We start from the raw sequence: 13422 nt of genomic DNA, 5'->3' as shown, positions 1-13422 counted from the left end.
CTATAGATGCTATAGCAGACGTCAATCTACTTCCTCAGATGCATATTTATTATTATTATTATTATTATTATTATTATTATTATTATTATTATTATTATTATCCTGCCTTCTTCCCAGTACAGGGACTCAAGGCAGCTTATAAATCTAAAACAGTCCATATATATAATGCATCTATCTATCTATCTATCTATAGATGCATATAACTATAGATGCTATAGTCTACTTCCTTAGATGCACATAGCTATATCAGTCAGTCTACTTCCTCAGATGCAAATAGCTATATATGATCCAGGGAGCGAGAGAGAGAGAGACAGATGCCTATAGCGATGGTTGCTATATGCATCTGAGGAAGTAGAACTGAGTGTAGGAGATCTCTTGCTGCTAACCTCTTTCTTTCAGTAAGTCTCTAAGATGCCACAAGATCCCTGTACAAACCAACAAAGGTACAGAATCCAGTCAGGGCAAGAGGAGAGATGGTCCTGAGGTCAGGCTTTTGCACCCTTGTATAGAAGGTGGTGCAGGGCTGCAAAACTTGGGAGGCTGGAGCTTGGCTGTGCCTTTAAGAGCATTGGGGGGAGGGAGGAGAGTGCTCCCAAAGAAGGCAGGGTTCCCTAGTTCCTCATCCCCCCTAAAAGTCTCTCCAGCCAGCCCAGCCAGGAGGAGGAGGAGGAGGAGGAGGAGGAGGAGGAGGAGAAAGGCGAGGCAGGAGGCACTGCCTGTCACTTGGGGTGGCTCTCAGGGCCTACTCCTCCTCTTCTTCTTCCTCCTTTTCCTCCTCCCCAAGCCATGCCTCTCCTTTTGGGACAGGGTGCCCCTTCCTCCTGTGCACCGCCTGAGGTGGAGGGGTGTCCTCAGCAGCAGCAGCCACACCTTCCTATATGGATGAGCCAGCCCCGGGTTACATGGCTCTTTTGCTCCAAATAGTAGCTTGCAAGTACAACAATGAAAATCTTGTGGCACATTTTATTATTTTCTTCTTATTAAAAGGGTATGAGAAATTAAAAAGTACCCAGATGTGTATGTAAATTTAATATGTTACTTATTTGTCTAATCTCAAGCCCCTCTAGGGTCCTGGAAGTTTGTTCTCTTCCATATAAACGCTTCAATTCTACAATGTAACTGCTGATGTTTTGTCAAGTAGACAAAACATAATTATGTAACCTGCTCAAAACCTGAGGCCACATTTATAGTAGCTGTCTAGGGCTGGTGGGAACGGGAGTCAAAAACATCTGCAATGTGTTACATCTTCCAGTACTGCTGTTTATAAATATAAAAAGGTAGCAGTGAGTCCCACTTCTCACCCACCTCCTTTTCTACCATTTCTCCTATTTGTGTCTACTCTGCACCCAAGAATACTACAGAAGATGTAAAGGCTGCAAGTTCTTAGCCAATCTCAAAAATTGCCCCATCCATTCAAGAGTTGTGTGACTGGACAGATGATGTTCCTGTCATCTAAGCACCACTGTGAGACCACTTTCGTCATGTGCCTTGCAAGGAAGCTGTAAAAAGTATGCACATCTGTCTTATAGCAGAAATAGCCAAATCCAAGCAAGCTGACAGGAAACATCACTCATATCACTAACGTAATGTAGATGAGTAATCAGCAGTTTTCACAAGAAACTGTTATGAACTCCTCTCCACAGATCTGATGTCTAGGAATTATTTCCAGATGAATATGTATGTGTGTTTGGGTCTGTGAGCGTGTGAGAAAGAGAGAGAGAGAATATATATACACACAAGTTGAGTCTCCCTTATCCAAAATGCTTGGGCCTAGAAGTGTTTTGGATTTTGGGGGGATTTTGGAGTATAGTTGTCCCTCCCTTTTTGCGGACTTGGGAGTCTGGGTCTCACTCTTTGCGGTAGGGACAAGTGGGGAGGGACAAAATGTCAGTGTGCACCTGTGTGCGGCCCTGTGTGCATGTCATTATTTTCAATGGGACTGGAATATTTGCGAGTCACCATTTTTGCAGTGGGAGTCCGGAACGGGTCCCCTGCAATTTGGGAGCAGCTACTGTATTGCATATACATAATTAGATATATTGGAGATGGGACCCAAGTGTAAACACTGAAATTCATTTATTTTCATGTATTCCTTTACAAACACAGTCCAAAGGTAATTTTTTACATAATAATTTAAAATAATTTTGTGCATGAAACAAAGTGTGCACTGAACCATCAGAAAGTAAAGGTGTCACTATCCAACCATGAGGACAATTTTGGATTTTGGAGCATTTCCAAATTCCAAATAAGGGAAAAGCAGGGGGCAGGGGGGAGATTTTACATCCACACGCACACCTACACATGCACATGCAGCCTGGTGCTATACCACTGACAATAAATACTGTGGCACTATGCCTCATAAACCCAAAGGACAGTTCATAACACTAGAGCTATGCTAACATTATTTTGACAGTTGTCATAACACAATTGTGGTTTACAATCTCTTTAAAACTGCTTTTTGGGACCATTTACTGCAGGTCAAACAAACAGTTATGCTAAGGGTAGTGGCTTTCTACTCTTACCTTTACATTAACAGTTTTTGACAGTGAAGTATAATGGGCGATGCCCTATTAAAAACAAAATACAATTCACAGCAATATTCAATTCTAATGTCATGGAAAACTGAGAAACTATAACTTTAGCAAAGTCTGCCAACCATGCAGAGAGTCAACTTTACTCAGGTCTCCCATCCAAGTAAAGCAACGTTAAAATTTCAAGACACCAGCCTTCTAGCCTCTGAAGGCCTACAAGTAAGTCACCCCTTGATATTGCAGGGTCAAATATGCACATATGGAGGAGTTTGTATTCTCAAGCAATTGTGCACTTGCTTGCATCCATGACCAGAACTGTATTCACAGTCCTACCAAAACTAATTGGTGCTGACATTTAAAGCCCTAAATGGCTTGGAATCTCAATACTTAAAGGGGCACCTCTCCCTATATATACTTGCCCAACAACTGAGGTCTGCAGGAGAGGCCATCCTGTGGGTCCAATACGAAGTGGGAGAACATGGAAAGGGGCCTTCTTGGTTGCAACATCTCCACTGAGAAACACCCTCTCCTCTGAGATCTGGCTGGTGCCAACACTGGCCTCTTTCCAATGATATGTCAAAACATGGCTTTTTATTAAACTCTCTAGAGACAATAAGGCTAGGAAGGGTGCAGAAAGAGAGGAAGGCCACCTGCTATATGGCTGGACTCTTATTAAGAAGCTCACAAGTATATGCAGGATCTGAGCAGAGCACTGGAAGACAGGGGTTCTTGGAGAGGTCTCATTCACAGGGTTGCCATGAGTCGGGATTGCCTGGAAGGCAGTTAACAACAAATACATCACAGGTGTGTGAGAAACAGCCTTCACTGACTACTCCCAAGCTGCAGAACTTCCTTCCATGGGAGGTCCACCTGGCTCCCTCCCTGCTCTCTTCCTGCCAGCATGTGAAGAGGTTTTTATTCACACAGGCCTCTGAATTTTAATTATGGAATAGCAGTGTGTGTATGTGTAAGTGTGTAGTGGTGTGCTGTGTTTTTAATCTTTTATTGGTAATTATGTATTAAATGTTTTTAACTATTTTAATCATTGTTTTAAAATTATTGAATGCTTTTTTTCAACTTTTGTAAACTATGGTAACATTTTAGTTTACTTATTTATTATTATAATTTATTATGATTTAGTTTAACAATTTCATGCTGTTTAAAATTTCAAAATTATTATAATTTTTTATACTAGCAAAAAATGGAAAACAGAGATAGCCTCAGGAAAAGAATGGCTTTGGAAAGTACTAAATATGATGCATACGGATGCAATGACTGCTAGACTAAAAAGTCAAAATATACAAAAAGTAGAATCATAGGATCGTAGAGTTGAAAGAGACCATCCAGTCCAACCCCATTCTGCCATGCAGGAACTCTCAGTCAAAGCATCCCCAATAGATGACCATCCAGCCTCTGTTTAAAGATCTCCAAGGAAGGAGACTCCACTACACTTCGAGGGAGTTTGTTCCACTGTCGAACAGCCCTAACTGTCAGGAAGTTCCTGCTAATGTTCAGGTGGAATCTCTTTTCCTGGAGCTTGCATCCATTGCTTCGGGTCCTAGTCTCTGGAGCAGCAGAAAACAAGCTTCCTCCCTCCTCAATATGACACCCCTTCAAATATTTAAACAGGGCGATCATATCACCTCTTAACCTTCTTTTCTCCAGGCTAAACATCCCCAGCTCTTTAAGTCGTTCCTCATAGGGCATGGTTTCCAGACCCTTCACCATTTTAGTCCCCCTCTTTTGAACACATGGCTCCAGTTTCTCAACATCCTCTTTGAATTGTAATGTCTGGGACTGGACACAATATTTTGGGTGAGAGCTGACCAAAGCAGAATAGAGTGGGGCAATTACTTCCCTTGATCTAGACGCTATACTTCTATTGATGCAACCTAGAACTGCATTGGCCTTTTTAGCTGCAGCCTGACACTGTTGACTCAGGTTCCTCTTGTGCTCATCTACTAGGACTCCTAGCGGAGACCCCAAGGAGGGCCGTCCAGGCCAACCCCATTCTGCCATGCAGGACCTCACAGGGCCCCCTTGTGCCAGAAGACAGCCTCTGCTTAGAGGGAGGGGGACTCACTCTGCGTATCCGGTGCTCCACTGGAGCAGGGGCCTCTCTCTGGAGAGGGCGCAGACGGGGCGCCTCTCCCTGCCGCCGGGGGCCGCTCCTCCTCCTCCTCCTCCTCCGCGCAGGAACTTGGGGCGCCGGTAGGGGGCGGGCGAGGGCTGCTGCTGGGGGTCCTCCTGAGGCGGGTCCCCTCGGCCTGCTGCCTTGGCGAAGCGCTTCCTCAGCCACTCCGAAGACATGGACCTGGAGGAGAAGGCGGTGCTGCTGCTGCTGGCGCTGCTTCTCTTCCCCAACAGCCCAGGCCCCCAAAGCGGGAGGAGGCGGATCCAGCCCTGCCTGCCTGCCTCTCTTCCGCCCGCCTCAAGGTGGCTAGGTGTCTCCTCCTCCTCCTCCAAGGAGGGCCAGGCCCCACAAAATGGAGGGCGCCTCAGGGAAAAGGGGCTGGACGTCCCCACAAATAAAAGTCTCACAAAACACTCACAGAAATGTCACTTCAGGCTCAAAATGGGGAACCTTCCTGAAAAATGGGGGGGGGGATCAAAGCAAAGCTCTATAAACACAGGAATGTCAGTTCATGGTCCTTAGGATCAGGACAGCGGAGAAAAATGGGGGACAGGGCCAAAGGAAAGGCTCAGAACGCTCATAGAAATGTCAAGCCATGCCTCTTAGGCTCAAAGTGGAGGGCGCTCAAGAAAAAGGAGGACAGGAGCAAAGAGAGGCTTAAAACACTGGCTCCTCAGCTAGGCTCAGAATGGAGGGCGTTGAGGGAAAAGGGAGGACACGGCCAAATTAAAGGCTCAAAACACTCACAGAACGTGCCAGTTGGTGCTTCCTAGACAGGCTGAAAATGGGGAAGCTTCTGGAAGAAATAAAAAGGGGGTCCAGGACCAAAGAAATGCTCCATAAACACTCATAGGAATGTCAATTCATGGTCCTCAGGATCAAAACAGAGAGCATTCAAGAAAAAGTGGGGCACTAGGCCAAAGAAAAGGTTCAAAACACTCATAGAAATGTCAGTTCATGCCTGTTAGCCTCAAAATAGAGGACGTTCAAGAAGAAGGGAGGACAGCAGCAAAGAAACACTCAACACATAAAAATGTAAATCCACGTTTCTGCTTCTGGCTCAAAATGGACAATGTTCAAGGAAAAGGGAGGATGTGGCCAAAGTCAAGCTCTATAGACACTCATAGAAATGTATATTCATGCTTCCTGAAGGTCCTCAAAATGGAGGACCTTCAATAAAAATGGGGGACAGGAGCAAAGAAAAGCTCAAAACACTCTTAGAAGTGTATACTCATGCTCCCTAGTCAAAATGGAGGACGTTCAAGAAAAATGGAGGATGTGACCAAACAGAAACTCAAAATGCTCACATAAATATCAATTCATGCTTCTTCTTCGTGCTCAAAATGGAGGTTGTTTAAGAAAAAGGTAGGACATTACAAAATGAAAGCTAAAACACTCATATAAATATAACCTCCTGGTTCTAAACCATGCTCAAAATGGAGGAGAGTTAGGAAATCCTCCTGGACAGAAGGCTGAAATGTAGGAGATGTCCTGGAAAAAAAGGAGGAGGTCTAGTTTTCCTGTTTCTTGGCAAGTTTCTTCAGAGATTTGCCATTGCAATCCTTTGAGGTTGAGAGAGTGTGACTTGCCCAAGGTCACCCAGTGGTTTCAAGGCCTAACTGGGCTCAAACCCTGATCTCCAGAGTCATGGTCCAACCCTACCCCACACTGGCTCTCATTCAACCCTATTTTTCCAGATGAATTTATCTTGGTTAAAATGCCTTGTTGGCTTGCAATATACTTCTGTAACTCTGAGCAAAACAAGGGCTTACAATTGTACTTTACTAGCAACAAACCCTTGACTAAAACTACATTTAAATTACTCCTTTCATTTGCCCATTGTGTTGAAATTGAGGGGGAAATCCCTTTCAACATTTGCATTGTGTTCTCAAGCAGGCCATTTCCTGACATGTTTGCTGTCCTTTTCCCCTCCAAAAACGAACTTGCCCTGAACTCGGTGCAAGTCTTGTCTGCTGCTGCTCCAGAGGAAAAAAAAAACTTTACAAGTATATGTCCTATCTTCCTATTTGCTGCAAGGACAGGCTGCCATGTAGACAAATTTCTATGGGAATGGGAACAGCAAACATGGTGTTACACAATGAGCTTCTCAGTCATGCTCCAAATGGAGGGCATTGTGGAATTCCTCCTGGGCAGAAGGTTAAAACGTAGAAAGTGTCTAGGACAAGGAGGACATCTGGCACAGAAGTGGCTCAAACACTTGCTTTGCGCCATTTAGGTACCCAGCCAGGAGAAGCCAAAAAGACAGTGTACTGGTCCTCATCAGTGGTCTCAAACATGGGTCTCAGTAATGTAATGTGAAAGGAAAAAATATTCAGAGAATAGCCAGTGTGTGATGAGGATAATGCTACACAATACTTCAGTATGAACAACAGAGTCACTCCCTTTTTCCAGCCTCCCTTCCAATGTGCATCAGTGTGTGTGCATGTGTTTATATGCCTTCACCTGTTGATTTATGGTGACCCTGTGACACGGTTTTCTTAGACAAGAAATATCAATACTTTGAAATCTATTGTATTGGGTATAGAGAAAAAGCACTATGGGATCAAATGATTATGAGAGAAGCAAGGAAAACCCATGCAAAATCTCTGAGCCTTATAAAACTTTTCAGAATGGAGAGGAAAAGAAAGTATACAAAATCTGGGAAATCACCATAGACTGACTTCACGAGAAAGAGAATCTGCCCATCTGAGAAAACACACAGGGACAGGTTCAAATCCTGTGTGGGATGGCCTGAGGTTGTTAAGGAGTTGTTGCTCTTGTTGTGATGAACTTTTAAATTGACTTATGGTGATCCTATCCTAGAATTTTCTTAGTGAGATTTACTCACAGAAGATTTTTCATTTTGTTGTTAACAGCCATCAAGTTGACTTTGATCTATGGCAACCCTATGAATAAGCGACCTCCAAGTCACACTGTCATCCGTGCTCAGGAATTTGCCATTGCCTTCCTCTGAAACTGAGAGAGTGCCACTAGCCCAAGATCACCCAGTGCTGAGCAGGGATCCTAGTCACGCAGAATCCTAGTCCAGTATACAAACCATTATACTGTGCTGTTCACAAAGGAACATTTGCTTTGTTTTAATTTTTCTTGCACCCTCATCTAATCCTTTGAAGGTTATGGGAACAGAGAAGTGTGCTTCCTGCATGGCTGGGGTGTTAGCACACCGTGGACATCCTGTACTGTACAAGGTTCCCAGGAGAAAAGGAGCAAAGACCAGAGACATGGATGATCCAGGTAATAATACAGTCAAGGTTGAATGGGTGTACTAACTGCTCCAACCTTCCTCCAAGTCCTCTGCATTTCCTCTTGCACCAAGAAACAATGGAGATTTCATTGCATTGAAGTAGTAAGCCAGTTCTCTCTGCCTGTCCACTGCTATGCTTCCTGCCAACCTCCCTGTCCATTTACCATAGGGTTGTCTAATAACTGTTTTTGTCACCCTAACATTAAAACCATCAACCCATCCAGAATCCCATTGTCGATTCCTGGGAAAGAACATCAAGTCTTTGTTACCTTGCAAAACAGGCCATCCCCAGAGGCTAGTTTTCACATATAAACAGTGGTGTCAAAAAACCTAGCTTCTGCACGTATACTACATATACAGTTGTCCCAGGCTGTGCTCCCTGTATGTTCGGTGTCACCTTCAGGCCCCAGTTGGAGGCACTTCCTGTTTCCATGGAGTACTCTTCTGAGAGGTAAATATTGCCCTCTTTAATCTGCCAAAACTCTACTTCCTAATTTCCATATTTCCATTTTGGTTAGCTCTGAATGCTGTGTCTGTGTGAATTGCTATTGTGTATGTGTGTGATTGCACTCTGCATTTTCCTAAATAAAACCCTCTTAATTCACCCAAACCTGGAGTCTTCCTCAGTTATTACTGGTATACATAGATGTCAGTGGTCCTAAAGGTTACCCAGCCTCTTGCAAAGCTGATTTCACCAACATTTAAAGTAATGCTGACATACTTGTTGGGGACCCCCACAGTTCCCCCCACAGATCCCGTAACAGACGATTAGAATGGATGGTCCTTGTGGTCTCTTCAACTCTATGGAGCTTATCACTCTGGCCAATAAGCCATCCTACTTCTTCCAGCTTCAGTTCTGGATCCGGGATGCCCCTGGATGTTATCATAACTAAACCACCACCAATATACGTGGGATGCCACCACCAGGACACATCCCAAGTTGAAGCCTTGCTCAGCCCGCACTTTTTCGAAGTCAGGGAGTTTCCGACTTAAAAACTTGGCCGGCTGAGCAAGGCTTTGACCTGGGATGCATCCAGTCAGCGGCATCCCACGTAGATCAGTGACGATTTAGTTATGATAACATCTGGGGACATCCCAGATCCAGAACTGAAGCTGGAAGAAGTATGCCAGCTTATTGGCCAAAGCGATAAGCTATAAATAGACAAGGACAGACTTTGGGCAAGGGGAAGGACTGCTGATATGAGTTGCTGAAAGATTTGGCTCCACAGTATAAATCCAAACATTCAGTAATCTTTCAGTTAATGGTCAGCCCAACAAAAATAGATTATCTCACTGAATCTCTATGCCACTGTGTTTTTGTGGAAATCTCTGGGCTGTCTCTCACCCTTTCATGCTTTCTTCCCAAAATAACAACTAAGAGTTAGAACTGGGAAGTGAAACTAATCATCAGCATAGATGAAAATATACTGCCCAAACTGGGGGAGGGAAAGGATAAAAATAAACAGAGGCTGTGATCTGATGATCACTTACGTGGGAGTAAATAATACCCATTGAACCTGTTAGGATTTACTTTTGGATAGGATCAGCTGTTCAACAGTTAACTCATTTCAGTTTATAACAACAGCATAGGAATACTTTTGTACCTGAAGGATTCACATGCCTTCGAGCCTCTTCCACAAGATGCCCTTTGTATTAACTTCTGAGCTTCACTCACGTGGAAGTGAAAGCAGAGGTGGGGCATTTTGGTTAATACTGTACAAGTTTTACATTCAGATTTCCACACTGATGAAAGTTAACCCAACTCTTCTAGTGGTCTCCTGTTCCAAAATATCCTATCTCCTGCCACCGACTCCGCACTTCCTCCCATTATAAAGTCAGTCTTAGGAGGTCACAATCACATGATTATTTCAGCAACTTCAACAGATAGACTGACATCTTTTTTTTTAACATGCTAGACACAATCCAGCATTACACAAGCAGAAGGCAAGTTCCTGTAATATCTCTGTGCCTTCATCTCTTTCTTCCAGAGTAGTCCTTTCTACCCCTTGAACTGCCTCTCCAGGGATGGTGTGGGTGTGGAATCTACCCAAAATTTTAGGCTGCATCTTATGAGAAGGGGAGAGTACCCAAGCTAAGTTCTTCTCTTCCACCTTAGCCCTGTAAGACTGCCAGTATGTTCCCACAGGGTTCCTGATTGTGGTGATATTAGTTTCCTACCCCACACCTCATAAGATACTCTCCACAATATTGGACGAAATAATAATAATAATAATAATAATAATAATTATTATTATTATTAATATATTTCTTGCCCACCTCTCCCCATTGATCGAGGTGGGAAACAACAACAATGAGCAGATAAACAACATCAGTTAAAACACATAAATTAAAATACACATCAATTTAAAATGACAAATAACATATTCACAGAATAAGTCTGCCAGAAAAGACTGGTCTTCAATGCTGTTTTAATTTGGACAGTGTGTTCAGCTGTTGAATCTCTTCCAGCAGGTCATTCCACAGTCTAAAGAAAAAGTCCTCTGGCTGACAGTTGCCAACCTAGGCCCCATTCCCATTGGCCCATTTGTGCTGGATGGAACTGGGCAGCCCATTTCCTGACATGTTTGCTGTCCTTTTCCCCTCCAAAAAACAAACTTTTGCCCTGAACTCTGGATGCAAGTCTTGCCTGTTGCTGCTCCAAGGGAGGAAAAACAGCTTTACCCTTGAGTACCTTCTCTAGTTCCTTTATAAATGACCTCAAGGTCCTAGTCTTATTCTGATTTTTTGACTATAGGCCCAAAATAAATCTGCCCAAAGCACCACCTTTGGGCAGATCTGGGGGCATGGTGTTCAAATGACACATGCTCCTGGATTGGGCCTAAGCTGTGCTGCGGCGCATAAAGTGGCCCAAACCCAACCGCAAAAGGAGCACAAAAAAGCACTTCTTGCTGGTGGTTTGTTATGGACCACGGTGGTGACCAGCCTCAGGAGTCTGGCATTTAGTTGCCATGGTCCTGCACTGCTCAGGGCACACTTGCAGCTGGAGCAGCCAGAGGCCACTCCAAGCTACCCATCTGCTTGAAGCCTACAGTCTTTATTCTGATTTAAGACTGAGCCAAGTACAAAAAAATCTTTGACCGTTTCAATGTCTTTATTGTCACTTTAAAGTTATAAATCATATATGGTCATTATTTTTGTTTTCTTAATGTTTAACTGTTTGTTTTCTTAATGTTTAACTTTATTCAATAGTCTTTCTAAATCTCCCAAAGATTTCTGCATGTTCATGTCCCACTTGTGTCCACGTATTGCAGATAAATTGCCCTGTTGTTTCTGTTTGATATGTCACAGGAAGTGGCCTTCCGTATCACCCGGGGGGTTAGTGCACATGCCCACCCTTCTTTGGTCCTGTAATACTGTTGTGGAGTGGCTATGGGAACAGTGTTGGCACCTGTGTTTGTTGCTTAACCTTAGTCTCACAGATACACCAATAATTTCACACCTAAGAGGCTAAATTGTCTGACAGGTACAGATACAGAGGAAATGAATCTGGCAGTTCTGCAACCCTGGCAGTGTCTGTTTTGTAAGAGTGCGAATAACAAAAACAACCCTACATGCCTGCTCAGACGTAAGCCCTTCTCTGCTCAATGGGACTTACTCCAAAGTAGACTTGGAAAAGGATTTCAGCCTAAATGTGCTAAAAACAATCTGTTTAGTAGTCTCACTTTTATCAGAGTGTTTTATATAACAATTTATAACAATATATTTGCACTTCAAGGGAATCTTGGTAACACATTTTAAACATGAGTGGAGATTCAACCAAAAACATATACAGTAAAAGGAAATATTAAAATGCACTGTATTTTTACAGGAAACATATCCAGGGGTAGCCATCATCTTATGCAGTCTTCTCCTACCCAGATATTTGGAACTACATGTGCATTGCAGATGTTGTGGACTACAGCAACCCTAACCATTGGAAATGAGAACTGCAGTCAAAAATACCTAGAGGAATTTGCATTGGGAAAGACTGAGATATTTGAAGATGTGGAGCAACAACAGGTAAATGTTTAAGAAAAAGGATAAAAGCACAACAAGGATGTTGTAGAGGTTTATAAACTTTTACATGATATAGACTGCGAGGACTTTCTTGCTTGTTGTGTACCTTTAAATTGTTTTTGATTTATGGCAATCCTAAACTGAACCTATCATGGGGTTTTCTTGGCAAGATTTGTTCAAAGCGCGTTTCTGTTTGTCTTCCTCTAAGGCTAAGAAAGTGAGAGTCTCAGGATGTGTACATGAAAAAATTATTTCTAATTTCATCTTTTACACATCCTGAGACTCATGCTCTCTCTTTTTACATCAGGTCCAGATATTTAGACCACATTTTCTATCATTTCCTGAAACAGCATTGTGAATGAGTAAAGATTATGGAGTTGTCCCTGACAACACCTGGAAAACCCAGTGGTGTAGATGCTGAGCAATTGTGATTCTCCCAGGCATTGGTGTCACTTGAAAGGTGCAGGGGGTGTGGACAGCACCAGGTGACACCTGGCAGGGCTCTCAGCCTGCTGCAGCAGAGGGGCAACATTGCACCTTGTGTCTTTGTCGCCAGCCAGGCTTTATCCCCAGGGAGGGAGCCAAGGTTGCAGTGAGGATGGTGGAGGGGCAAGCCCAGATCTTATGACTTTACTGCTGTGCCAACTCTCTCCCCAGGGAGGGAGTCGAGGCAACGGCAAAGGCAGCAGGTGAGCAAGGCGATGGGAGGGAAGGCTGGGGCAAACTGCCATTCCTCCTTCAGTAGCACCCTCCCCTGTGCCAGGTGTCACCAAGCCTGGTGACGCCACTGCTCCCGGGCAGGCACAGGGGCCACAAAATTAAGGCATTAGCCACTCAAATAAAAATTCTGACCCCAAAGAAATGCTCTTTCATTCCTCAAATTTCTAGCGGTGTAGAGAGTGAAATAGTACTGAAATTTGTTCACAACTAGAACTCTGATATTTTCTGTGTTCACATTCCCCTGCCTACCCCCTTTTCTTTGGCTAAACTGCATTTCTAAATATTCACGTGAAGGTTTAATTAGTTCAATGCTAGAAATTCAGCTTCAGGAGCCACAAAGTACAGTAGCTTTAATAACATTTAAACACACACACACACACTCCCTCCCTTCCTCCCGGATTGAAAAACTCAACAAACAATTAAAAATGCTTCTTCTTTCCACCACTTCTGCTCTAGCTACACTATATGTCAAATAAGGTCTTTTAATCAGGATTTGTAGAATTAGTTATTGAAGATTAAGAACTCCAGATTTAATATTCTATGGCATCCTGGGCATGAAGCACCTTTCCCTTCCAGGTCTGATCGCCACCAATGGTGGCTTGATTCTGGCACCAAGTTAAAACATGACTGTTTATCAAAGCCTTTGACAGTTCTAATGATTTTGTCCAAATCTGTGCAGGTAGATGGTATTTAGACTGTTTTATTTTAAATATTTTGTGACTGTCATTTCTTACTGTTTTAAATTTTCACATTGT

General features: G+C 43.4%; 1 protein-coding gene and 1 long non-coding RNA gene across 3 annotated transcripts in view; one reads left to right on the top strand and one right to left on the bottom strand.

Annotated features, from left to right (window-relative positions):
* PPM1M (protein phosphatase, Mg2+/Mn2+ dependent 1M) overlaps nt 1-4940 on the bottom strand; it is a 30805-nt gene extending 25865 nt beyond the window's left edge. The window contains exon 1 of one of the 2 annotated variants that reach the window (XM_042454788.1): nt 4615-4940. In XM_042454788.1, the coding sequence (XP_042310722.1) occupies nt 4615-4841 (227 nt within the window). In that variant the 5' untranslated portion in view covers nt 4842-4940. The remainder of the gene's footprint in view (nt 1-4614) is intronic. The other variant, XM_042454787.1, reaches the window with a different exon arrangement.
* A 969-nt stretch (nt 4941-5909) lies between these two features.
* On the top strand, nt 5910-11911 carry LOC121921372. Its single transcript, XR_006101926.1, has 3 exons — nt 5910-6030; nt 7800-7920; nt 11760-11911. It is a non-coding gene; the product is annotated as an uncharacterized LOC121921372 (long non-coding RNA).
* The last annotated feature ends 1511 nt before the right edge of the window (nt 11912-13422 follow it).

Source organism: Sceloporus undulatus, chromosome 2, assembly GCF_019175285.1.
Source record: "Sceloporus undulatus isolate JIND9_A2432 ecotype Alabama chromosome 2, SceUnd_v1.1, whole genome shotgun sequence".
In the NCBI taxonomy this organism is placed as follows: Eukaryota; Metazoa; Chordata; class Lepidosauria; order Squamata; family Phrynosomatidae; genus Sceloporus; species Sceloporus undulatus.
Note: the sequence above shows the minus strand (reverse complement) of the source record. Positions and strands in the feature narration are given on the sequence as shown.